Raw genomic sequence first — 26,388 nt, 5'->3', positions numbered from 1 at the left:
AATCAAAAACTAATTTTCAAGAAAAATCGACAGGGGGAAGTCCCCTTTTTCGGCGAAAAAAAATTTGTCAAATCGTTCTGAAAAAATTATTTTCTGTTGCAGAGACCAATTATAATCATTTTTGGTCAGCAGACATAATACCAAATTCCTATCCACTTTCGAGAAAAAAATTCCTCACCGAAAATATAATTTCAGGCCAGAAACCATTCATGCGAATCTTTAAGACGCCATAACTCCTGAACGGATTGGTCGATTTTAATTTTCAAAAACGCAAACGACGCGTATTTAGATCAAGAATAAGTAGAAATTGCAAAAATATTCGAAGAATTATTCTTTGACTCCGCAAAATGAGAAAAACCCCATAAAAATGGTCCAATTTTCAAACGACCATAACTTCTATAATAGTGAATATATTTCAATGAAACTTTTTTCTGAAGTAGAGCCCATAGGTACCTACAAAAAAGTATTAAACAACTTTTTTGTAAGACGTCAAACAAAATTACTAAAAATCAAAAACTAATTTTCAAGAAAAATCGACAGTAGGTAGGTGCTGAAATTTTTCGCCGAAAAAAAAAATTTCAAATCATTCTGAAAAAAATATTTTCGTCTGAAGAGGTCAATTACAATCATTTTTGGTGAATAGACATACTCTCGAAATCCTAACCATTTTCGAGAAAAAAATTCCTTACCGAAAATATAATTTCAGGCCAGAAATTTCATGCGAATCTTTAAAAGACCATAACTTCTGAACGGTTTGGACGATTTTAATTTTCAAAAACGCAAACGACGCGTATTTAGATGAATAATACATAGAAATTACAAAAATATTCGAAAAATTATTCTTTGACTCCGCAAAATGAGAAAAACCCCATAAAAATGGTCCAATTTTCAAACGGCCATAACTCCTATAATAGTGAATATATTTCAATGAAACTTTTTTCTGAAGTAGAGCCCATAGGTACCCACAAAAAAGTATTAAACAACTTTTTTGTAAGACGTCAAACAAAATTACTAAAAATCAAAAACTAATTTTCAAGAAAAGTCGACAGGGGGTAGGTGCTGAATTTTTTCGCCTCGTTTGCGCGTGGGGTTCCTAGTGACACTTCCCAGCACTCGCCACCAGAGGGCCACGCGCTCTCACAAGCGCTCGACGGCCCCTCAGTTGCTATATAAACACTCGATAAGACTCATAAGTCATCGTTATTAATGGCGATCCCATACTGTATATCAAAAATTTATGTTTGTCGTTTTACAATTGACATTTATGTCGCATAAAAATAACATAAAAAGCAGTTGCATTAAAAAAAAAAAAAAATAAAAACCGGGGATTCGAACGTGCTACCTCCGGATTCCTAGCCAACCGCTCTACCAACTTGACCAAAACTCATAGAACCAAAGTGTGTTAAATAATTTGTTAATTTGTTTTCTGGTTGTTGGAGTCTTCGAGTACTTACCTTTAATAGATCTCGTAAAGGTGGGGGGTGAGAGTGTCGGTTGGAAATCGGGGTAAATTTTTAACGCGGATTCGGTGGTTGCAATCCCGTGAACATTCTCGGCCACACAGGTGTACAGTCCGGAGTCTTCAGGGAGGGCTTCATGCAGTTCGAAGTAAGCCATACCGTTGTCGAACCGAGTTCGATATCGGTTCGAGGTTATGTCGAGCCTCTCGCCATCTTTGGTCCAGCAAACTCGCGGCTCCGGGTGTCCAAGTACCGTGCAGGTCAACCTGGTCCTCATCCCGACCCCTACGGTTCTGTTGGTCAGCCTGGTGCAGAACGACGGTTTCTTGCCCTTCTCGCGCGGCACCTGCAAACACAATACGCCATTTTGACGTGTTCCTGAAGAGGGTAACTGCTACATGAGACGTTACCTCGGTTTTGATGGGGGGTAAATAGAAATCGAGGTCGGTTCGAGACGTTTGCGGTCTACTGAACCGCGATGGCCTCGAAGAACTGGCAGCTGTAATAGTCGTGTCGCTGTCGCCAGTCGAGTAATCGTCATACTTCAGCAAACTGATCGACCTAGCTCGAGTGATTCGGTCGTCCCTCTTCCTTCTTCTTCGGTAGTACGAGCCAGTGTCGAAGTAGTATCTGTCGATCGAAGTGTCCTTCAGTTTGTAATCGAGGAAGTCGTCGACCCTCCTTTTGGTCAAAGAGGTCAATGAGTCTCTCCAACTGTACGACCTGGAAGTGCTCGACAGAGCAGACTCGAAACCGGAGTCGTATCGGTGAGACTTGTCGCGCCTGTCCCTCCAAAACTCCACGTCGGAAGAGAGGCCTGAGGAGGTGGGTCGTCCAACCCTGAGCGTGTCGTCCGCCATCTTCCTCAGCAGTTGATCAGACTCTGTCTGCCGCATTCGAGACCAACTGTCGTCCCTGAGTTGCTCCTGCCTGCGCTTGCGGAGTCTGAAGGTCTCATCCTCCTGACGCCTCCTCAAGCGTTCCTCTTCCTCTTTCAACGCTCTGGCCGCCTCCTCCCTCCTCGTTTGCCTGTCCACGTCTCTCTGGTGCCTCCTCTCTTCATCCTCTCTCCTCAAACGTTCCGTCTCCTCCTTGTTCCGACGATCCTTGGCCCGCCTCCTCTCCAGACGTTCAGTCTCCTTTCTTCTGATGGCCTCTTCGTCTTCCCTCCACTGTCGTTCAGCTTCGTTCCTCCTCCTCCTGCGCTCCTCCTCCCACTTTGTCCTCTCCGCTTCCTCCCTCAGCATTTTCTCTTCCTCCTCTCGCCTCCTCAACTCTCGTTCTTTCCTTCTGAGTTCCCGAGCTTCCTCCTCGTTCTTCAATCGCTCCTCTTCAGCTCTTCTGATCTTCTCAGCTTCCTGTCTGATCTGCCTCTCCTGCTCCACTCTGCGACGCTTGCTCTCCTCTCGTCTTTGCTCCTCTTTCTCCTGCTCCTTCCTCAGCCTCTCTTCGTTCTCAGCCCTCCTGCGGTCCTCTTCTTCCTTCCTCAACCTTGCTCTCTCTTCCCTCCGTTTTCGTTCCTCTTCCTCTCGTTTTGTTCGCTCTTCTTCCTCTTTCTTCGCGCGCTCCTCTCTTTCTTTCTTCCTTTGCTCTTGGTCTTGCTTCCGTTTCTCATTCTCCTCCCTCTCCTTGCGCTCCTCTTCCTCTTGTTGCAACTTTCGTTTGTCTTTCCTCTTCTGCAATTCCTCTGCCTTCTGCTTCAAGGTGTCCGACTCAGCTTTCTGCAATTTCTCTCTCAGCTTTTCTTCTTCTGCTTTCTTGCGTTCTTCTTCTCTTGATTTTCTGGACTCTTCTTCCTTCTTACGCGTTTCTTCTTCTTGCTTTTGCTTTGCATCAGCCTCCTTTTTAGTAAGCTCTTGCTTCTTCTTTCGATCTTGTTCTTCTTTTAGTTTTTTGGCCTCCTCCTCTTTCTTGCGTGCTTCTTCTTCTTTCTTCTTGAGTTCTTCTTCTTTCAGTTTCAGTTTTTCAGCTTCTTCTTTCTTCTTGCGTTCTTCTTCTTGTTTTACTTTCTCTGCTTCTTCTTTTTTCTTGAGTTCTTCTTCTTTCTTCTTGCGTTCTTCTTCTTTTTGTTTTTTGGTCTCTTCTTCCTTTTTGTGAGCTTCTTCAAGCTTATGTTTTTCAGATTCTTCTTTTTTCTTGATTTCTTCTTCTTTTTTCTTGATTTCTTCTTCTTTTTTCTTGATTTCTTCTTCTTTCTTCTTACGTTCTTCTTCTTCTTTTTGTTTCTTGGTCTCTTCTTCCTTTTTGCGTGCTTCTTCAAGCTTATGTTTCTCAGCTTCTTCTTTTTTCTTGATTTCTTCTTCTTCTTTTTGTTTTTTGGTCTCTTCTTCTTTTTTGTGTGCTTCTTCTTGTTTTACTTTCTCAGCTTCTTCCTTTTTCTTGATTTCTTCCTCTTTTTTCTTGATTTCTTCTTCTTCTTTTTTCTTGATTTCGTCTTCTTTTTTCTTGATTTCTTCTTCTTTTTTCTGCTTTCGATCTTCTTCTTCTTTTTTCTTGATTTCTTCTTCTTCTTTCTGCTTTCGATCTTCTTCTTCTTCTTTTTTCTTGATTTCTTCTTCTTCTTTGTGCTTTCGATCTTCTTCTTCTTTTTTCTTGATTTCTTCTTCTTCCTTTTTCTTGATTTCTTCTTCTTTTTTCTTGATTTCTTCTTCTTTTTTCTGCTTTCGATCTTCTTTTTTCTGCTTTCGATCTTCTTCTTTCTGCTTTCGATCTTCTTCTTCTTTTTGCTTTCGATCTTCTTCTTCTTTTTTCTTGATTTCTTCGTCTTTTTTCTTGATTTCTTCTTCTTCTTTCTGCTTTCGATCATCTTCTTCTTTTTTCTTGATTACTTCTTCTTTCTGCTTTCGATCTTCTTCTTCTTTTTTCTTGATTTCTTCTTCTTTCTGCTTTTGATCTTCTTCTTCTTTTTTCTTGATTTCTTCTTCTTTTTTCTTGATTTTTTCTTCTTCTTTCTGCTTTCGATCATCTTCTTCTTTTTTCTTGATTTCTTCTTCTTTCTGCTTTCGATCTTCTTCTTTTTTCTTGATTTCTTCTTCTTCTTTCTGTTTTTTAGCCTCTTCTTCCTTTTTGCGTGCTTCTTCCTCCAGTTTCAGTTTCTCAGCCTCCTCTTTCTTCTTGCGTTCCTCTTCTTCTTTCTGTTTTTTAATCTCTTCTTCCTTTTTACGAGCTTCTTCAAGCTTCTTCTCAGCTTCTTCTTTCTTCTTAATTTCTTCTTCTTGTTTCTTCTTTCGTTCTTCTTCTTCTTTTTGCTTTTTAGCCGCTTCTTCTTCCAGTCTCAGTTTATCAGCTTCCTCCTTCTTCTTGCGTTCTTCTTCTTCTTTCTGCTTTCGATCTTCTTCTTCTCTCTGCTTTTTAGCTACTTCCTCCTGTTTGCGTGCTTCTTCTTCTTGTTTCTTCTTGTCTTCCTCTCTCTTCTTGCGTTCCTCTTCTTCTCTTCGCTTTCGATCCTCTTCTTCTTTTAGTTTTTTAGTCTCTTCTTCCTTTTTACGTGTTTCTTCTTCTTGTTTCCTCTTGTCTTCCTCTTTCTTCTTGCGTTCTTGCTCTTCCCGTTGTTTCTTCGCCTCTTCGTCCTTCTTACGTGCTTCTTCTTCCCGTTTCAACTTCTCAGCTTCCTCCTTTTGCTTTCGATCTTCTTCTTCTTTTTGTTTTCTAGCCTCTTCTTCTTTTCTGTGTATTTCTTCTTCTTCTTCCTTCTTCTTGCGATCTTCTTTCAACTTCTCAGCCTGTTCCTTCTGCTTTCGATCTTCTTCTTCCTTCAGTTTCCTAGCTTCTTCCTCCTTCTTGCGTACTTCTTCTTCCCGTTTCAACTTCTCAGCTTCCTCCTTTTGCATTCGATCTTCTTCTTCTTTTTGTTTTCTAGCCTCTTCTTCTTTTCTGTGTATTTCTTCTTCTTCTTTCTTCTTCTTGCGATCTTCTTTCAACTTCTCAGCCTGTTCCTTCTGCTTTCGATCTTCTTCTTCCTTCAATTTCCTAGCTTCTTCCTCCTTCTTGCGTGCTTCTTCTTCCTGCTTCAGCATTTCAGCCTCTTCCTTTTTACGTTTCAGTTCTTCTTCTTCTTCTTTTTGTTTCCTAGCCTCTTCCTCCTTTCTTCGTGCTTCTTCTTCCAGCTTCAGCTTCTCCTCTTCCTCTTTCTTCAAACGAGCTTCTTCTTCTATCAATTTCTGAGCTTCCTCTTTTTGCTTTCGGTCCTTTTCTTTCTTGTCTTCTTCTTTCTTGCGTGTTTCTTGTTCTTGCTTCAGCTTTCTAGCCTCATCTTCTTTCTTACGCGACTCTTCTGCTTCTAACTCCTCTTTTTGCCTTTGTTCTTTCAGCTTTCTAGCCTCTTCTTCCTTCTTCTTGCGCTCCTCCTCTGCTTTTAGCTTCTCAGACTCCTCTTTTTGCTTTCGATCTTCTTCTTCTTTCAGTTTCCTAGCCTCTTCTTCTATCTTCTTGCGCTCCTCCTCTGCTTTCAGCTTCTCAGACTCCTCTTTTTGCCTCTGTTCTTCTTCTTCTCTCAGTTTCCTAGCCTCTTCTTCTTTCTTGCGTTTTTCTTCTTCCAGTTTGACTTCTTCTTCCTTCTTCTTGCGCTCCTCCTCTGCTTTTAGCTTCTCAGACTCCTCTTTTTGCCTTTGTTCTTCTTCTTCTTTCAGTTTCCTAGCCTCTTCTTCTTTCTTCTTGCGCTCCTCCTCTGCTTTCAGCTTCTCAGCTTCCTCTTTCTGTCTTCGATCCTCTTCTTCTTTCAGTTTCCTAGCCTCATCCTCCTTTCTACGTAACTCCTCCTCCTGTTTAAGCGTTTCCTCCTTCTTCTTGCGCTCTTGCTCCTCCTTCTCCTTTCGGTCTTCTTCTTCTTTCAGTTTTTTAGCTTCTTCTTCTTCCTCCCTTTTCTTACGCTCATCCTCTTCCAGCTTCAGCTTCTTAGCCTCTTTTTTGCGTTTCTCTTCTTCTTCTTCTTCTTTCAGCTTCTCAGCTTCTTCTTCTTCCTTCTTCGACCTTTCCTCTTCTTCCTTCCTAACTTTCTCATCCTTCATCCTCCTATCTTCGTCCATTATCCACACCACATCCATCCTCGATATCTCATCACGTAACACGTTGATCACATTCATCAAATTCAACACAGGCTTTTCCAACCGCTGCAATCCTTCTCCACTAAGATTCTTGCTCCACAGTGCCTCGACTGTCTCAACAGACGCTTCCAATTCGTGCAAACTAGGCAGCAATCTTCTCAGTACACACACCATGTCAACAGTGTTTGAATACGCTGGCTCCGCGGACGGTTTGTCATCCGATTGGTGACAAATGGTAGCGATAGCCCGTCGTAGTCTCCCTAGAGAATTCATCGATCCCTCGAACATGCCATTTTCCACTAAAAACCCAATTTCTCGCTCGAGTCCCCTCAGCGGTGACGTCAGTGTTTTCAAAGCTTCGTTTTCAATTTGAATCTCGACACCCAACAGGTCTCTGTAGCTGCCTATCTTGCGGTCAACAGACTCGATGGAATCATTTATTTCTCTGATAGAGCCCAGAACCCTTGTCGAGAGTCTGAGAACTTCCTCCGTCGGTACAGTAGATTCCTGTCCACGTTGACCAGCGATACTCTCCAAAGTAGACTGCAGATTCCTCAGAGGCAGCTCCAGGTTCTCCAAATACACGGTGGAGGATTCTTCCACGGTCATAATGGACTCTTTCAGCTGCATCAGAGGCTCGGCTAACGCGTCGATAGCTGCATCCGAGCTGGAACTTGCCCCGTCAGCGATACCGGTTATACACTTCTCGAGATTCGACAAGGAGTCCACAATGGCGTCGATGCTAGCTTCCTCCTCGTCTATGCTCAAGTCTGTCTTGTCTTTGAGCGCCAGGAAGCTCTCGTGCACGTCTGCAAGAGGCTGCAGCAAAGTTCTGACTGTTGCTTGCTCCATGCGAGCGATGGTCGACTTTATGAGCTGCACTGGCTCCACCAGTTTCTCGATCACCGACCAGTCCGGCGTGTCGATCCTCAGCTCCTCAGCTGCAGCCTCCATCACGACGCATTCGCGAATCTCCGCGATGGACGTCTCAATTTCCTGCAACGGGATCGCCAAGCATTCCGTGATCCAATTGGTCGACTCTTCAGGCAGTGGTTCAACATCTGGAGACATGACTCGCTCCTCGAGAACAGAGATGCTCCTCTGAAGCGTCACCAAGGGTTCCGCGAGAGCTGTCAGCAAGGAGACCTGGTCAGTCGGTCGGTCCTCCGCGGATTCGACGACCATGTGGTCCTGGATCAGCGCGATGGACCTGCAGAGTTCCTCCAGAGACTCGATTAACGGGTTCAAGGAGGTCTCGACCTTCTCCTCGGCGCCAAACGTCCTCTCCTTGGCGGACTCGAAGGCGGTTTGCTCGAGAATGACGGACGCAGCTGCGTTCTTCAGCTCCAGCAGCGGTTCAGCCATTGCTCTCAGCATGGAGAGGTCCTCCCTCTCGGACAACGCGACCGCCACCTCATTTGCGTCCATGGTTCTTCGCTCCTCGACGACCAGAGCCAAGCACTCGCGCAGCTCGCTGAGAGGCTTGGCCAATCCCCTCAACATCTGAGCTTCTTCCTCAGAAATGGACACAGCGAGTTCAGTGGGCGACTCTATGGTGCCCTGGTCGACTATCAAAGGCTCAGTAATCCTCACGTTTGGCTCGTCCAGGACGTCTGCCCAGGTTCTCAGCGACGAGGCGTCCTCGGAGATGGTGTCAGCCGCTGGCTCCATCGCTACTTGCTGATGATCGATGGTCGCCAGGCGCTCCACCAAGTCCTGAAGCGACTTCGCGAACGTCTCGAACGCGGACACGTCAGGTTGGAGCTTGGCGACCTGGGCTGGGCTCTCGACGATCTGCTGGACAGCCGCCACGGAGGTCCTCAGGTCCGCCAGCGTCTGCGCCACTGTCCTCAGCTGAGAGGCGTCCGTTGCCTCTGACAGGCTCTGCACACCTTCATCGAGCATCGTGTGCTCGTGGATCGTGGCGATCGATCTCTGGAACTCCTCTAGGATGGGTCTCAGATTGTTCCTCTCGAAAGACACCAGGTTCTGGTCCAGGTGCTCCTCGATCACGTGCTCACCGCCCTGCACCGCTGCGACCAGAGATCGCTCCAGCTGCTCCAGAGGCGGCATCAGCACTGTCAGTATGGGACTCACGGGACTCCGCCTCCCAGCTGTCTCGAGAACCTCTGTTTCCTGAAGCTTGAACTCCTCTATCGTGGAGATCGCTCCCTGCAAGAGTTCTCTGGGGATGACGATGGCGTCTGACTCGCCAGCGATCGCTGCAACCGCTTTGGGGTTGGAGACGATGACGGAGCAGTGCTTCTTGAACTCGTCTATGGCTTTGCCAAAGGCTTGCAACGCGGACGCGTTCTCGATGTCCACCACTTGCTGTCCAGGCGCTTCTATCGCTGTCAGTTGCTGCACCACTGCTAGAGACGTCCGCAGATCACCTAGGGACCTTTCAACGTTCTTCACAGCATTCAGATCCTCAGTGCTCCCCGTCAAACTCACTGTTTGTTTAGCCAAACCTAGGTGCTCCTGAATCCTTGTCACTTGGTCGTTGAGTTCTTGCAACGCGGACTTGATCGGTAGCTTCTGCAACGTTGGACAGGTCGAGGAAGCCTGCTCAGCTGACAGGAACGTCTCCTCCAACTGGTGCAACGGTTGCACCATACTGGAGAAAACTGGCATTTCTAGAATGGTTGCTTGCAGCTCATTTATCGATCTTGCAAAGTCTTCGGTTGGTTTCTTCTGATCAAACAGGTCTCTTCCAGCTTCTTCCAAGGCTGAACAACGTTCTTCCAACAGCTCCATCGATCTTGCAAAAGCCTTCAACGCTGAGATCTTCTCAGCCTTCGTTTCTTCAGTTTGGTAGACAGGTGTAACTGCTTTGACTGCTGACTTTGACTGCTCGAATGCTTCCAGAATCATCTGAATAGCTTCCGATTTGACGTTCCCTGAGGCTAATTGCTCCTGGACAGTGATGATGGTTTCTTTAAGTTCTTCCAAAACTGGCTGCAGGACTTTTACTTCCCCAGCAGTTGCCAAAGATCTCTCCAATTCTTCTAGAGGATGTATCAGCTGAGTCAGTTTTAGTTCTTCTTGAGTTTTCATAATAGTTTTGCACAACGCCTGAACAGGTGCAACTATAGTCTTCAGAACCTCAGCGTCAAGTTCATCCTCTTGAACCTTCGTCTCAGCCTTCTGTTGAGTAGCTACCATCAAACATCGTTCACCAACTTCTTCCACGGACTTTGCAAACGCTTTTAGGATGGAGACCTTTTCTGAATCAGGTTTGTCCCTGATTTCAGCGGATTCGACACACATTACTTCCTGGACAGCTGCTATCGAGGACTTCAGCTGCTCTAATGGCTCCTCCAAGGCGTTTGCTACAGAACCTTCCACTTTGGAGCTTGATTTTTCACTCGTTGGTTCCAGGGACACTTGTTCTCGAATCACTGCCACCGATTTTTGCAATTCCTGAAGAATAGGCTCGACGTTCAGTTTCGCAAAAGCTTGAACGTCTTTCATGTCAGCGAAGGATTCTTCTTTATCAGTGCTGGTTTGCTCAACAGCCACAGATAAAGATCTTTCTAATTGTTCCAGAGGCTGAACCAAGGTGTTTAGTATAGTTGTAATTTCCATTGCTTCAGGGGAACCTAAACTTTCAGCTTCTTGCATTGTTTGGTCTTCGATTTTAGACACAGTCTCGCGTAATATTTGAACTGGACTGGAAATTATTTCAAGCACTTCCTTGAGCTCAGCAACTTGAGCTCGAGGAGCAACACTCACTTCAACCTTCTGTTGAGTTGCTATTGCTGAGCACACTTTTCCTATTTCTTCCACAGACTTAGCAACAGCTTTCAAGGCTATGGTCTTCTCTGAGCTAGCTACTTCCTCTGTTTCTAATCTTTGCAAAGTTGCTATCGAAGATTTCAATTCTTCTAATGGGTGGTCAATTGCTTCAGCTACAGAAGCTTCAGCTTTCACACTGGAGACCTCAGCCTTCCTTGGTTGCAAAGCTACCTGCTCTTCGATCACTGCAATTGACTTCTGCAATTTCTCTAAAACAGGAGTAAGAGTCAATTTTTCTTCCGATGGGCTGGATACTTTCATCTCTTCACTTGCTTCGCTGGCTGCTTGAACAGTTGAGGACAATAATTGTTGAAGCTCTTCCAGAGGATGGACTAGAGGCTTCAAAGTTTCAACCACATTTTGAGCTGTAGAGTCTAAAACTTTAGCTTCTTCAGTTCCCTGTTGTTCAATCTCTGATACTGTCTCGCGTAAGACTTGAATTGGACTGGAAATTGTTTCAAGCACTTCCTTGAGCTCAGCAACTTGAGCTTGAGGAGCAACACTCACTTCAACCTTCTGTTGAGTCGCTATTGCTGAGCACACTTTTCCTATTTCTTCCACAGACTTAGCAACAGCTTTCAAGGCTATGGTCTTCTCTGAGCTAGCTACTTCCTCTGTTTCTAATCTTTGCAAAGTTGCTACTGAAGATTTTAACTCAGCTAGTGGACCTTCAATAGCGTCAGCAAAGACTGGTTCAGCTTCTGCACTTGACGTTTCTGCTTTCTTCAGTTGCAAAGACACCTGTCCCTCCATTACTGCAATTGATGTTTGCAGTTTTTCTAGGATTGGTGTGAGAGTCAATTTTTCTTTGGACAGAACAGAAGCTTTCATTTCTTCAGTGGTTTCTATCTTGGCTTCACTGATTTGCTCAACTGTTGTGTACAATAATTGTTGAAGCTCTTCCAGAGGATGGACTAGAGGCTTCAAAGTTTCAACCACATTTTGAGCTGTAGAGTCTAAAACTCTAGCTTCTTCAGTTCCCTGTTGTTCAATCTCTGATACTGTCTCACGTAAGACTTGAATTGGACTGGAAATTGTTTCAAGCACTTCCCTGAGCTCAGCAACTTGAGCTCGAGGAGCAACACTCACTTCAACCTTCTGTTGAGTTGCTATTGCTGAGCACACTTTTCCTATTTCTTCCACAGACTTAGCAACAGCTTTCAAGGCTATGGTCTTCTCTGTGCTAGCTACTTCCTCTGTTTCTAATCTTTGCAAAGTTGCTATCGAAGATTTCAATTCCTCTAATGGGTGGTCAATTGCTTGAGCTACAGAAGCTTCAGCTTTCACACTGGAGACCTCAGCCTTCCTTGGTTGCAAAGCTACCTGCTCTTCGATCACTGCAATTGACTTCTGCAATTTCTCTAAAACAGGAGTAAGAGTCAATTGTTCTTCCGATGGGCTGGATACTTTCATCTCTTCACTTGCTTCGCTGGCTGCTTGAACCGTTGAGGACAATAATTGTTGAAGCTCTTCCAGAGGATGGACTAGAGGCTTCAAAGTTTCAACCACATTTTGAGCTGTAGAGTCTAAAACTCTAGCTTCTTCAGTTCCCTGTTGTTCAATCTCTGATACTGTCTCACGTAAGACTTGAATTGGACTGGAAATTGTTTCAAGCACTTCCTTGAGCTCAGCAACTTGAGCTCGAGGAGCAACACTCACTTCAACCTTCTGTTGAGTTGCTATTGCTGAGCACACTTTTCCTATTTCTTCCACAGACTTAGCAACAGCTTTCAAGGCTATGGTCTTCTCTGAGCTAGCTACTTCCTCTGTTTCTAATCTTTGCAAAGTTGCTATCGAAGATTTCAATTCTTCTAATGGGTGGTCAATTGCTTGAGCTACAGAAGCTTCAGCTTTCACACTGGAGACCTCAGCCTTCCTTGGTTGCAAAGCTACCTGCTCTTCGATCACTGCAATTGACTTCTGCAATTTTTCTAAAACAGGAGTGAGAGTCAATTGTTCTTCCGATGGGCTGGATACTTTCATCTCTTCACTTGCTTCGCTGGCTGCTTGAACCGTTGAGGACAATAATTGTTGAAGCTCTTCCAGAGGATGGACTAGAGGCTTCAAAGTTTCAACCACATTTTGAGCTGTAGAGTCTAAAACTTTAGCTTCTTCAGTTCCCTGTTGTTCAATCTCTGATACTGTCTCACGTAAGACTTGAATTGGACTGGAAATTGTTTCAAGAACTTCCTTGAGCTCAGCAACTTGAGCTTGAGGAGCAACACTCACTTCAACCTTCTGTTGAGTTGCTATTGCTGAGCACACTTTTCCTATTTCTTCCACAGACTTAGCAACAGCTTTCAAGGCTATGGTCTTCTCTGTGCTAGCTACTTCCTCTGTTTCTAATCTTTGCAAAGTTGCTATTGAAGATTTTAACTCAGCTAGTGGACCTTCAATAGCGTCAGCAAAGACTGGTTCAGCTTCTGCACTTGACGTTTCTGCTTTCTTCAGTTGCAACGACACCTGTCCCTCCATTACTGCAATTGATGTTTGCAGTTTTTCTAGGATTGGTGTGAGAGTCAATTTTTCTTTGGACAGAACAGAAGCTTTCATTTCTTCAGTTGTTTCTATCTTGGCTTCACTGATTTGCTCAACTGTTGTGTACAATAATTGTTGAAGCTCTTCCAGAGGATGGACAAGAGGCTTCAAAGTTTCAACCACATTTTGAGCTGTAGAGTCTAAAACTCCAGCTTCTTCAGTTCCCTGTTGTTCAATCTCTGATATTGTCTCACGTAAGACTTGAATTGGACTGGAAATTGTTTCAAGCACTTCCTTGAGCTCAGCAACTTGAGCTTGAGGAGCAACACTCACTTCAACCTTCTGTTGAGTTGCTATTGCTGAGCACACTTTTCCTATTTCTTCCACAGACTTAGCAACAGCTTTCAAGGCTATGGTCTTCTCTTTGCTAGCTACTTCCTCTGTTTCTAATCTTTGCAAAGTTGCTATCGAAGATTTCAATTCCTCTAATGGGTGGTCAATTGCTTGAGCTACAGAAGCTTCAGCTTTCACACTGGAGACCTCAGCCTTCCTTGGTTGCAAAGCTACCTGCTCTTCGATCACTGCAATTGACTTCTGCAATTTCTCTAAAACAGGAGTTAGAGTCAATTTTTCTTCCGATGGGCTGGATACTTTCATCTCTTCACTTGCTTCGCTGGCTGCTTGAACCGTTGAGGACAATAATTGTTGAAGCTCTTCCAGAGGATGGACTAGAGGCTTCAAAGTTTCAACCACATTTTGAGCTGTAGAGTCTAAAACTTTAGCTTCTTCAGTTCCCTGTTGTTCAATCTCTGATACTGTCTCACGTAAGACTTGAATTGGACTGGAAATTGTTTCAAGCACTTCCTTGAGCTCAGCAACTTGAGCTCGAGGAGCAACACTCACTTCAACCTTCTGTTGAGTTGCTATTGCTGAGCACACTTTTCCTATTTCTTCCACAGACTTAGCAACAGCTTTCAAGGCTATGGTCTTCTCTGTGCTAGCTACTTCCTCTGTTTCTAATCTTTGCAAAGTTGCTATTGAAGATTTTAACTCAGCTAGTGGACCTTCAATAGCGTCAGCAAAGACTGGTTCAGCTTCTGCACTTGACGTTTCTGCTTTCTTCAGTTGCAAAGTCACCTGTCCCTCGATTACTGCAATTGATGTTTGCAGTTTTTCTAGGATTGGTGTGAGAGTCAATTTTTCTTTGGACAGAACAGAAGCTTTCATTTCTTCAGTTGTTTCTATCTTGGCTTCACTGATTTGCTCAACTGTTGTGTACAATAATTGTTGAAGCTCTTCCAGAGGATGGACAAGAGGCTTCAAAGTTTCAACCACATTTTGAGCTGTAGAGTCTAAAACTCTAGCTTCTTGAGTACCCTGTTGTTCAATCTCTGATACTGTCTCACGTAAGACTTGAATTGGACTGGAAATTGTTTCAAGCACTTCCTTGAGCTCAGCAACTTGAGCTCGAGGAGCAACACTCACTTCAACCTTCTGTTGAGTTGCTATTGCTGAGCACACTTTTCCTATTTCTTCCACAGACTTAGCAACAGCTTTCAAGGCTATGGTCTTCTCTGAGCTAGCTACTTCCTCTGTTTCTAATCTTTGCAAAGTTGCTATCGAAGATTTCAATTCCTCTAATGGGTGGTCAATTGCTTGAGCTACAGAAGCTTCAGCTTTCACACTGGAGACCTCAGCCTTCCTTGGTTGCAAAGCTACCTGCTCTTCGATCACTGCAATTGACTTCTGCAATTTCTCTAAAACAGGAGTAAGAGTCAATTTTTCTTCCGATGGGCTGGATACTTTCATCTCTTCACTTGCTTCGCTGGCTGCTTGAACCGTTGAGGACAATAATTGTTGAAGCTCTTCCAGAGGATGGACTAGAGGCTTCAAAGTTTCAACCACATTTTGAGCTGTAGAGTCTAAAACTCTAGCTTCTTCAGTTCCCTGTTGTTCAATCTCTGATACTGTCTCACGTAAGACTTGAATTGGACTGGAAATTGTTTCAAGCACTTCCCTGAGCTCAGCAACTTGAGCTCGAGGAGCAACACTCACTTCAACCTTCTGTTGAGTTGCTATTGCTGAGCACACTTTTCCTATTTCTTCCACAGACTTAGCAACAGCTTTCAAGGCTATAGTCTTCTCTGAGCTAGCTACTTCCTCTGTTTCTAATCTTTGCAAAGTTGCTATTGAAGATTTTAACTCAGCTAGTGGACCTTCAATAGCGTCAGCAAAGACTGGTTCAGCTTCTGCACTTGACGTTTCTGCTTTCTTCAGTTGCAAAGACACCTGTCCCTCCATTACTGCAATTGATGTTTGCAGTTTTTCTAGGATTGGTGTGAGAGTCAATTTTTCTTTGGACAGAACAGAAGCTTTCATTTCATCAGTTGTTTCTATCTTGGCTTCACTGATTTGCTCAACTGTTGTGTACAATAATTGTTGAAGTTCTTCCAGAGGATGGACAAGAGGCTTCAAAGTTTCAACCACATTTTGAGCTGTAGAGTCTAAAACTCTAGCTTCTTCAGTACCCTGTTGTTCAATCTCTGATACTGTCTCACGTAAGACTTGAATTGGACTGGAAATTATTTCAAGCACTTCCTTGAGCTCAGCAACTTGAGCTCGAGGAGCAACACTCACTTCAACCTTCTGTTGAGTTGTTATTGCTGAGCACACTTTTCCTATTTCTTCCACAGACTTAGCAACAGCTTTCAAGGCTATGGTCTTCTCTGTGCTAGCTACTTCCTCTGTTTCTAATCTTTGCAAAGTTGCTATCGAAGATTTCAATTCCTCTAATGGGTGGTCAATTGCTTGAGCTACAGAAGCTTCAGCTTTCACACTGGAGACCTCAGCCTTCCTTGGTTGCAAAGCTACCTGCTCTTCGATTACTGCAATTGACTTCTGCAATTTCTCTAAAACAGGAGTGAGAGTCAATTTTTCTTCCGATGGGCTGGATACTTTCGTCTCTTCACTTGCTTCGCTGGCTGCTTGAACCGTTGAGGACAACAATTGTTGAAGCTCTTCCAGAGGATGGACTAGAGGCTTCAAAGTCTCAACCAGGTCTTTAGCTGTTTGGTCAGATGCTTGACTATCCTCAGCCTCCTGCATTGCAATTTCTGACGTTGTAGCATGCAGTATTTGAATCACCTCTTCGAATTGTTGTTTATGAATCGAGGCTGGTCCCATTTCAATCTCTGGCGGGGGGCTGGCAATGGCGAAGCATTTAGCTCCCAGTTCGTTCACCGATTTGACAAACGTCTCAATCACCGAGGTCCTCTCCGCGTCAGAAAGCTCCTCTGCACGCTCAGTCTCCAGGGCAGCGATCTTCTGCATGGCTCCGACCGAGAACTTGAGGTCTTCCAGCGACTTTTGTACCTCTTTCGCGATCAACGCTCTAGCCTGCGACTGTGGCGTCTTCTCTATCGCTTCGAGTATCACCTCTTCCTGAATAGTGGCAATGGACCTCCTCAATTCCTCCAGAATAGTTCTCACTGGCAGCGACTGCAATGGCGAAATGTTCCTGCTGGTCTCCTCAAGTATTTCTCGAGTTTCGTCAACTTGCTGCTCGGCTGAGATGTTCAACGACTGCTCCAGTTCCTCCAGAGGGTGGATGATGGTGTTCAGGATGACAGCAGCTGTCTTCCTCGTTGGCAGATCCACCGCCTCGGTCTCCTCCACTTCCTGCAGCTCGATCTTCGCGACCAGCTCCCGCAGATTCTGAATGGGGCTCACCATCTTCTCCACCAGGTTCGTTTGCAGCTTGATCTCCTCTTCGTTGATCAATTTCTGTTGCTCTGTCAGCTCAGCAGGCGAGATCGAGCCGAAAGGAGACGCGTCATCCCTCTTCACGTGCTCTTGAGACACCATTATAGCTTCTATGAGTTCCTCCAGAGGCTTCGCTGTGGTTTCTTCGATGTCCTGACTTTCTTCCTTCGTCTTGACCTTCATCTCTTCAGCCATCCTCATTTGCTTCAGCTCCGCTGTTCTGCGTATCACGCTTATGAGCTCGGATATCGTTTGAGTGAAGTGAAGCATGTTCTCTGAGAGCAAATAGAACTCAGTGGTGGCCTCAGCGGACCTTTGAACGACGAAGAAATCATGTTGCAGCATTTCCAAAGGCGCTAACAGAATTTGCACAGAAACCATTACGTTTTCCTTCTGCGATGGAGTCAGTTCCTTTTGAGTCAAAGACAGAAGCATTTCCGTAGCCTGTTCGATGTTTATCAAGGTGTCTATCACGCGGAGGAATTGCTCTTCAAGTTCTGGGATCGACGAAGGCTGCACAGCGTTCCGAATCGACGCACTGGTGGCTCTCAAGTCGTTAAGTATTTGTATCAGGGCAGTCACTTCGCGAAGTTTTCGTTTCTCTTCTTCGGATTTGGAGGCCAGAGGCTGCTCCAGGGCCAGATACATCAGATTGGTTAACTCTTTGAGGGGCTGTTGTATCGTATCAACGGAGGAGACTATTTTCCTAATTTTGAGCTCTTTACTTCTTTCTTCTTCCATTTTTCTGCGTTTTGCTGACTCTTCTTCTTCTCTTCTCTTTGATTCTTGCTCCAACACTTTCTTTTGTTGTGTTAATAGTTCTTCAAGATTGTCACTTTCTTCTTCTTTTAACGATTCTGTCTTCTTAGAGATTTCAGTTTGACTCGTTCCTTTGGATGGCTCTTTTTCTATAGTTTCTTCTTCTCTTTCTGATGAAACTTTTACTGTTTCTTCTCGTTCTATTTCTTCTTTCAGAGTGTCGATTTTTTCTTGTTGCTTCATTACTTCGTGTGTTTCAGACTGAGCTTTTACTTCTTTCTTTGTTCCTGAATCTTCAGACAAAGCTACACTTTCTTCTCGTTTTACTGTTTCTTCTTTCAGAGTGTCGATTTTCTCTTCTTGCTTCATTACTTCGTCTGTTTCAGACTGAGCTTTTACTTCTTTCTTTGTTCCTGAATCTTCAGACAAAGCTACACTTTCTTCTCGTTTTATTGTTTCTTCTTTCAGAGTGTCGATTTTCTCTTCTTGCTTCATTACTTCGTCTGTTTCTGACTGAGCTTTTACTTCTTTCTTTGTTCCTGAATCTTCAGACAAAGCTACACTTTCTTCTCGTTTTATTGTTTCTTCTTTCAGAGTGTCGATTTTCTCTTCTTGCTTCATTGCTTCGTCTGTTTCAGACTGAGCTTTTACTTCTTTCTTTGTTCCTGATTCTTCAGACAAAGGTACACTGTTTTTTCGTTCAACTGTTTCTTCTATTTCTTCTTTCAGAGTCTGAATTTTCTCTTCTTTCTTCATTACTTCTTCTGACTTTCCAGATTGAGCTTCTACTTCTTTCTTTGTTCCTGAATCTTCAGACAAAGCTACACTTTCTTCTCGTTTTACTGTTTCTTCTATTTCTTCTTTCAGAGTCTGAATTTTCTCTTCTTTCTTCATTACTTCTTCTGACTTTCCAGATTGAGCTTCTACTTCTTCCTTTCTTCCTGAATCTTCTGACAAAATTACACTTTCTTTTCGTTCAACTGTTTCTTGTATTTCTTCTTTCAGAGTGTCGATTTTCACTTCTTGCTTCATTACTTCGTCTGTTTTTTCAGATTGAGTTGTTACTTCTTCCTTTGTTCCTGAATCTTTCGATCTTTCAGACAAAACTACACTTTCTTCTCGTTCTTCTGTTTTTTCTATTTCTTCTTTCAGAGTGTCGATTTTTTCTTCTTGCTTCATTACTTCGTCTGTTTTTTCAGATTGAGTTGTTACTTCTTTCTTTCTTCCTGAATCTTCTGACTTTTCAGACAAAATTACACTTTCTTCTCGTTCTACTATTTTTCCGGTTTCTTCTTTCAGAGTGTCGATTTTTTCTTCTTGCTTCATTACTTCGTCTGTTTTTTCAGATTGAGTTGTTACTTCTTTCTTTCTTCCTGAATCTTCTGACTTTTCAGACAAAATTACACTTTTTTCTCGTTCTACAGTTTGGTTTATTTCTTCTTTCAGAGTCTGAATTGTCTCTTCTTGCTTCATTACTTCTTCTGACTTTTCAGATTGAGCTCCTACTTCTTTCTTTGTTTCTGAATCTTCAGACAAAACTACACTTTCTTCTCGTCCTACTGTTTTGTCTATTTCTTCTTTCAGAGTCTGAATTTTCTCTTCTTTCTTCATTACTTCGTCTGACTTTCCAGACTGACCTTCTACTTCTGTTTTTGTTCCTGAATCTTCAGACAAAACTACACTTTCTTCTCGTCCTACTGTTTTGTCTATTTCTTCTTTCAGAGTCTGAATTTTCTCTTCTTGCTTCATTACTTCTTTTGCCTCTGCAAATTGACCTTCTACTTCTTTCTTTCTTTCTGAATCTTCCAACATTTCAGACGAAATTACACTTTCTTCTCGTTCTACTGTTTTTCCTATTTCTTCTTTCAGAGTCCCAATTTTTTCTTCTTTTTTCATTACTTCTTCTGACTTTCCAAACTGACCTTCTACTTCTTTCTTCGTTCCTGAATCTTCCGACAAAACTACACTTTCGTCTCGTTCTACAGTTTTGTTTATTTCTTCTTTCAGAGTCTGAATTGTCTCTTCTTGCTTCATTACTTCGTCTGCCTTTCCAAACTGACCTTCTACTTCTTTCTTCCTTCCTGAATCTTGCAACCTTTCAGACAAAACTACACTTTCTCCTCGTTCTACAGTTTTGTTTATTTCTTCTTTCAGAGTCTGAATTGTCTCTTCTTGCTCCACTTCGTCCGTTTTTTCAGATTGACCTTCTACTTTCTTCGATCCTGAATCTTCCAACCTTTCAGACAAAATTACACTTTCTCCTCGTTCTACAGTTTCGTTTATTTCTTCTTTCAGAGTCTGAATTGTCTCTTCTTGCTCCACTTCATCCGTTTTTTCAGATTGACCTTCTACTTTCTTCTTTCCTGAATCTTCCAACCTTTCAGACAAAATTACACTTTCTCCTCGTTCTACAGTTTCTCCTATTTCTTCTTTCAGAGTCTCCGAAACTTTTCCATTCTCTTCTACCTTAAACATTCCTGTCTCAATTTCTTCAACACCATCCTCCACCTTCTCCATAGACTTTCCATCCCCTCTTTTACCCTGAATTTCTTCAATAATAAGCAGACTCTCCATCTCTTCCTTGGACACTTCGACGACCTCATCAACGATAGTTTCGATCTGCGTGATGGTGATCGGTAGATCCTTCATCATTCCTTCCGATTTCTCTCCTACGATCTCCTCTATCTCCGTAATGGAATCCTTGACGCTCTGGAGAACGTCCACAACGGCGGATAGCGTCTCCACGAACGACGAGCCCTCCGAGGCGCCTTCGCGAATCAGGTGCATCCTTCGCGCGGAGAAGGAGGAAGCCAATTGGGCGGTGGATCCAGCCAGAGACCGAAGAAGCGCCACCGTTTCAATCGACACCTTACTTATTACTTTTCGATCCAGTTTCTCTTTGATCGAATTCAGCGCTGACCGAAGCTGATTGGTCGGATAGAGGAAACCTTCGACGATGGCCTCTTCGTCCACGGATTGGTCGTTCGTTTCGATGAAGTGCGTTCGCGAGAGCGATATTTGCTTCTGCAACGCGCCCAGCGACTTCGAAATCGTTTCGTGCACCGTCCCGTCCAAGTTCTCTTCCAAACGCTTGATGCTGCTCTTCAGGTGCTCCAACGACGACGAGAGTTCATAGTGAAAAGCTAGGTCCCCTGTGCTGGGTCTACGCGAGTAGTCCGTTTTGCCAATCTGCTTCTGAACAGAGACGATCGCGTTCCTCAGCGAACCCAGCGGTTCTTCGAACATGGACGCCCCCTCTAGGTTCGAAATTCTCTCGAGAATGGCGCCAGTTTGTCTCTGGAGGCCTTCGACCGCCCTCAAGATGACGCTTCTCCTCTCGTCCAGCAACGCTGCCTCGGGAACCAGGCTCCGTCGACTGCTCTGCACCACCGACAGGCAGCTGAGGAACTCCACCAACGGTTCCACGAGAGTTCGAACCTCCACGATGGTAGCTCTTCGTCGATCCAGGAGTTGGAGATCGTGGGAAGCGAGGTTGATCGTGTTGGACAGAGTGTCCAGAGGGTCCACCAGGATCCTAGCCACGTCAGCTTCGAGAGTGTCCTCGGGCTGGGCTTGGATGATCCTCATGCGCTCTTGGATCTGCTCCAAAGGCTTGAAGATCTCACGAAGACACCCCAGAACCTCTTGCCTCGCATGTATGTCCTTCACGACCGCTGGAATCCTGTCTTTGATGTTGGCAATGACGCGAAGAACAGCCTCGGAGCTGAGTTCCTTCTCGATCGCGTTCAGCGGCTGCGTTAGGTGATTCAGGATCAAGAGCTCTCGAGCACCGTGTTGGTGCGTCTCCAGAAGAGCTTCTTGCAGGTTGGTTAGGGGCTCCAGGAGGCTCCCCAGCTGAGAAGAGACTCGAGAAACCATCTCTTCGTAAGTGTCCACCGACTTCCCATAACCTGTGATCGTCACACGCAAAGAGGAGACTGTTCTTCCAAGTTGTTCGAGTGAATTGGCTAGTATCGAGGTTGGCAGCATTGTGTTCCCAGCTGTGGGCTCTTCGAAGTCCTCCAGAATCCCAGTGACATCGATCTCTACGGTTTCTAGGGTCCTTGCCAGAGAAACGACCACCTCAATAGCGTCTTCCTTGGTCTTAGCTCTTCCTTTCTTCCTCTGCAGTTCCTCTATTTGCGTGATCTGGTCGGTCCTCTGCGAGCTCTCTTCGACGGTCGTTTGCTCGGTGGTCTCCTCTTTCCCATCTCGAGGAATACTCTCGTCCTGGACAGTCTCCTGAGAGGCCAGGAGCTCCTTCTCCTCGAGGGACAGCGATTTCACCACTTCCTTGAGCTCCTTCCTGTAGAGAGCTTCTTTGATAGAGATGGGTATTTGATTCTCGATCTCCTCGACGATGTCTATGATCGGTCTCAGCTCCTCCTCCTCAGCGTGATCTCTCAGAACGTCCATGATGGTCTTCAGAAGATACTTCATGGGTCTACCGAGACCTTCCAAGGTGGAGAGGTCAGACGGTTCATGGTAGAGCGACATGGCGTTCCTGAGCCTGGTCAGCGGCTCTCGAAGGTCCACCAAGGCTTCTATCAGGTTCTCGTCGCTGGGGGGCTCGGAATACGAGGTCTCGATGGCGAGTTTGTTCACGTCTCTCTTCAAGTCGTCGACGGTGGAGCTCAGCCCGGACTCCTCCTCGTCTTTGAGGCTGTCTTCGGACGTGGTCGAGAGCCAGTGCTTCATGGGGTCTAGAGATCGACTGATTCGATCCGCCAGAGCGAACGAGGCCAGCCTTTGCCTCCTCGTTTCCTTCTTTGTCTTCGTGTCCCGTCTGACCTTCATCTTGGAGGCCTCCTTGGCGATCAGCGGCGTGTCCTTCTCTATTTCCTCCAGCAACTCGAGCACCGGAAGCGTCGCGTTCGCCGCAGCGCCGCTGTCGACGATGCTCTGCACCAGAGACTTGAGACTCTCGATGGGGCTGATCAAGTCCTTCAGGATCTGCTCCTCTTCAGGCTCGTGTTCCTGGGTCAGCAGGATCCTCTGCAGGCTCAGCAGGGTCTCCTTCAGCCGACAGACCTGGTCCACGATCTCCTGGTCCTCTGGATTCCGCAAGTTTGCGATGGCCACTGCGGAGGAACCGATGCTCTGCCTCAGCTCCTCGACGCAGCTCGTCAAGTCCGACGCGTACGAGGGGAAGCTCTTCTCGTGCCGCTCGAGCGCCGAGGACAGAGCAAAATGGACGTTGCTGAGGTCCTGGTCGACGTTCAGGCTCTCCAAGAAGTGCTTCTGCGCCTCGTCGATCGCCACCAGACGAACCACAGTCTTCGGCAGTTGGTCCTCGATGTCTTCCAAGGTCCTCCACACGTCCTTCACCGCCTCCGTTTCCTCCGATGGACACTGGCGGAGCACTTTGGACACCAGCGCCTTCATTTTCTCCACCGGGAGGTATATTTTCCGTATCACTGGCAGCTCGACGACCACTCGTCCCTCGGACGCCAGAGCCAGCTGCAAATCCACCAACGGCTCCTTCAAGTCTACCAAACTGTTCAACGTTTCGTCCTCTCTGAGCGTCATCGCTATTCGAGCGACGTCAGACACGCACTGTCTCAGCTCCACGAGGCAACCAGTCACCTCCGAGGTCGCGAGCAGCTTTCGAGGGACAGAGTCAGCGTCCTCTGCGTCCTCCAGCGCGGAGCTCAGAGCCGACTGGACGTCTATCAGAGGGTCCAGGATCCTGTCTATCAAGCTCTGAGGCTCCTCTTGCTCATACTCATCCACAGTTCCCCTAACAGTCTTCTCGATGCTGCGCAAAGTCTCCAGCACAGGTCGCAAGGAGCTCTCGTCCAGGCTCAGGATGGTCGATTTCAGCTGAGAGATGGACGGTTCCAAGAGCTGCAACGCCGTCTTCGAAGTCTCCGCTATAGAAACTGAGCTCAGAGCGCACTGGAGGGAGTAGAGGGGACCTTCCAGGCTTGCCAACGACTCGACGCAGACTTCCTTCTTCTGGGAGGTTCTCAGCCGGCGGTACATCTCGTCGACTCGATCGAAGATGCTGGACAGTCGAGGGTCGAGAGTCCCAGAGATATTCTCGTACGATTTCAGCGTCTCCTCCAGAGTCAGCCTCGCCTCCCGCAAAATGTCCGGTTTGGACTCTTTCATCCCTCGAATCTCTTCCACGGCTCGCCCCACCGACTCTTGCAGAGACTCGATCAACTTGGTACGATGCTCAGACAGGATGCCTTTCGACTTGTACGTCTCCAGAGCGGTCTTCAGGGTGTCCAACTTCGCCTTCAGCTCGCGCGTGGGGGGCAGCATGTTCTCTACGGTCTCTGCCCTCGCCATGTCCTCGACAGACTTCGAGAGGGACTCGACCACCACGGTGTCCACAGTCTCTATGGTTCCCTTGGCTGGATCCACCGAGATGTCGTTCAAGAAGAAGTCCAGCGTGGCGAGGATCTCCTCGAAGCTCGAAACCAGTCGCGAGGCTGTCTCATCAGTCGCGAACACGTCCCTGACCAGCTCCTCGAGCCTCGAGACCGCGGACATCATCCTGATCAGGACGATCGGTTTCTCCCCCTTCGCTCGGCCGGTAAGTTCGTGCTCTACTTTGGCGACCCCCACGAGTATCTCGTCGACCGGGTCCGTGAGGCTCTCCAAGATGGCGATTAGGTCCGTCTTGCTCGCTTTGACGCTTTCCTGGCGCTCTATCAGTTCCATCCCGCGCAGGAGCTCCTCCGTAGGGCCTCCGATGGTCTCCAGCAAGCTGACTCGAACCGTCTGAAGCAGCGATCGGTCGCCAGCGCTCCTCAGAGCCCTCGACTCTATGGAGGACACCTCTTCACAGAGAGCTTGGATCGGTTTAATAATGTTCTCAGTGATCATAGTCTTGCACTCCTCTTCGCTCTGAGCGGTCAGCTTGGAGCTCAGGCTGTCCAGGTCCACCAAAGTGTCTCGAACAGTCAGCACGGGGCTCTTCAGGTTCCTCGTGTTGTCCAAGAGCCTTTCCTTGGTGCTTTTAGATATCGACTTCTCCGACGATTTCTCCGCCACATCCTCGATGTATGGTTCCTCAGTTTTGTTTATCGACTCTATGCGTTGGTGCATCTCAGTTTTGGCGCTGCCAATGGACGACTCCTCCGAGCTACCCTTCTCTTTCTTGTGCTTCTTCCTTCGATGCCTCTTCCTCTTCGGGGCTCCCGTCACGGAATCGAACGAGGAGTCCCCGCCAATCCCGTCGTCGATGCTCGAACCGGTCGTCTTCTCACCGCTCAGGCTGCGTTTCCTCTCTTGAACGTCCTCGTACAGCTTGTGCACTTGGTTCTCCGACATGGACAGCCTCGCGGAGGACAACGCGTCTGCGAACGTGTCGCTGTCGTCCTGCTTCAGCGACGAGACTGGAGACATCGGCGACATTGGGGAGGATCTCTCGTCCTTCTGAGCGCTGTGGAAGCTCTCAGACTCCATCTTCAGACTCTTCTCCTCGCTCTTCGACGAGGAGCTAGACTTCTTCCTGGGGGGTCTGACCGGTGGCTTCTCGTCATCGTCCAGACTGTACATGGCTGACCTCTTCAGGGAACTACGAGAGTCTTGTTCGGGCGAGGAGAATACCCGAGTGATGTCGTCCATTATCGAGACGTCCTCGAAGTCGGCCTCGGTGCGCAGATCGTCGCCGTCCTCCGCGCTGACGAAGTAATCCGGGGACACGTCTATCACCACTGCTTCCATCAGCAGGTTACCAGAGGTGGACGTCTCCTTGACGAATCTCATTGGCGGCAGCTCGATCACGTTGTGCTCTATGGAAACGTTTCAGTTTTAATATTTGCTTCTACCGGGTGGTCGAGTAATTATAGACCGAAATTTAAAAATTGGAAAAATATAATTTGTTGACAAAATTAAAAAATTTCTAATTGTTCTGGAAAAATTATTTTTGGTTGAAGGGGGCATTTGCAATCGGTTTTGGTGAATAGATATGTATATGAAATCCTATGCATTTTTGAGAAAAAAATTCGAGAAGGTGTGAAATTTTCAAAAAATTTTCAAATCGTTTTGGAAAAATTATTTAAAGTTGCAAGGGTCAATTGCAATCATTTTTGGTGAATAGACACACCCCGAATTCCTTCGAACTTTTGAGAAAAAAATTCGAGTAGGTGGAGAAATTTTTCGAAAAAATTAAAAAATTTCAAATTGTTCTGGAAAAATTATTTTTGGTTGAAGGGGGCAATTGCAATCATTTTTGGTGAATAGACATATCTACGAAATCCTACGCATTTTCGAGAAAAAAATTCGAGAAGGTGTGAAATTTTGCGACGGGGAAAAAAAATTTCAAATCGTTTTGGAAAAATTATTTTTGGTTGAAGGGGGCATTTGCAATCATTTTTGGTGAATAGACATATCTACGAAATCCTACGCATTTTCGAGAAAAAAATTCGAGTAGGTGTGAAATTTTCAAAAAAATTAAAAAATTTCAAATTATCCTGGAAAAATTATTTTTGGTTGTGAAGGTTAATTACAATTATTTTTGGTGAATAGACACACCCCCGAAATCCTACCCTCTTTCTAAAAAAAAATTCGAAAAGATGTGAAATTTTGTGTCGAAAAAAAAAAAATTTCAAATCGTTTTGGAAAAATTATTTTTGGTTAAAGGGGTCATTTGCAATCGGTTTTGGTGAATAGATATATATACGAAATCCTACGCACTTTCGAGAAAAAAATTCGAGTAGGTGAAGAAATTTTTCGAAAAAATTAAAAAATTTCAAATCGTCCTGGAAAAATTATTTTTGGTTACACGGATCAATTATAATCATTTTTGGTGAATAGACACACCCCCGAAATCCTACCCTCTTTCTAAAAAAAAATTCGAAAAGATGTGAAATTTTGTGTCGAAAAAAAAAAATTTCAAATCGTTTTGGAAAAATTATTTTTGGTTGAAGGGGGCATTTGCAATCATTTTTGGTGAATAGATATATATACGAAATTTTACGCACTTTCGAGAAAAAAATTCGAGAAGGTGTGAAATTTTCAAAAAAATTTCAAATCATTTTGGAAAAATTATTTTCAGTTGCAAGGGTCAATTGCAATCGGTTTTGGTGAATAGACATATCTACGAAATCCTACGCATTTTCGAGAAAAAAATT

The 26,388-nt window shown here is 45.3% G+C and overlaps 1 protein-coding gene across 1 annotated transcript in view; it reads right to left on the bottom strand.

The window, feature by feature from the left end:
* The window catches only part of LOC143349076 (uncharacterized), a 179,089-nt gene that overhangs the window by 96,982 nt on the left and 55,719 nt on the right, over positions 1 to 26,388 (bottom strand). Inside the window, exons 13-15 of the mRNA XM_076779997.1 lie at positions 6,005 to 25,047; positions 1,871 to 5,965; positions 1,455 to 1,806 (exon numbers count right to left, since the gene is read on the bottom strand). Of these exons, the coding sequence (XP_076636112.1) occupies positions 1,455 to 1,806; positions 1,871 to 5,965; positions 6,005 to 25,047 (23,490 nt within the window). The remainder of the gene's footprint in view (positions 1 to 1,454; positions 1,807 to 1,870; positions 5,966 to 6,004; positions 25,048 to 26,388) is intronic.

Source organism: Colletes latitarsis, chromosome 12, assembly GCF_051014445.1.
Source record: "Colletes latitarsis isolate SP2378_abdomen chromosome 12, iyColLati1, whole genome shotgun sequence".
NCBI lineage: Eukaryota > Metazoa > Arthropoda > Insecta > Hymenoptera > Colletidae > Colletes > Colletes latitarsis.
This window is presented reverse-complemented; position numbering and strand designations above follow the sequence as displayed.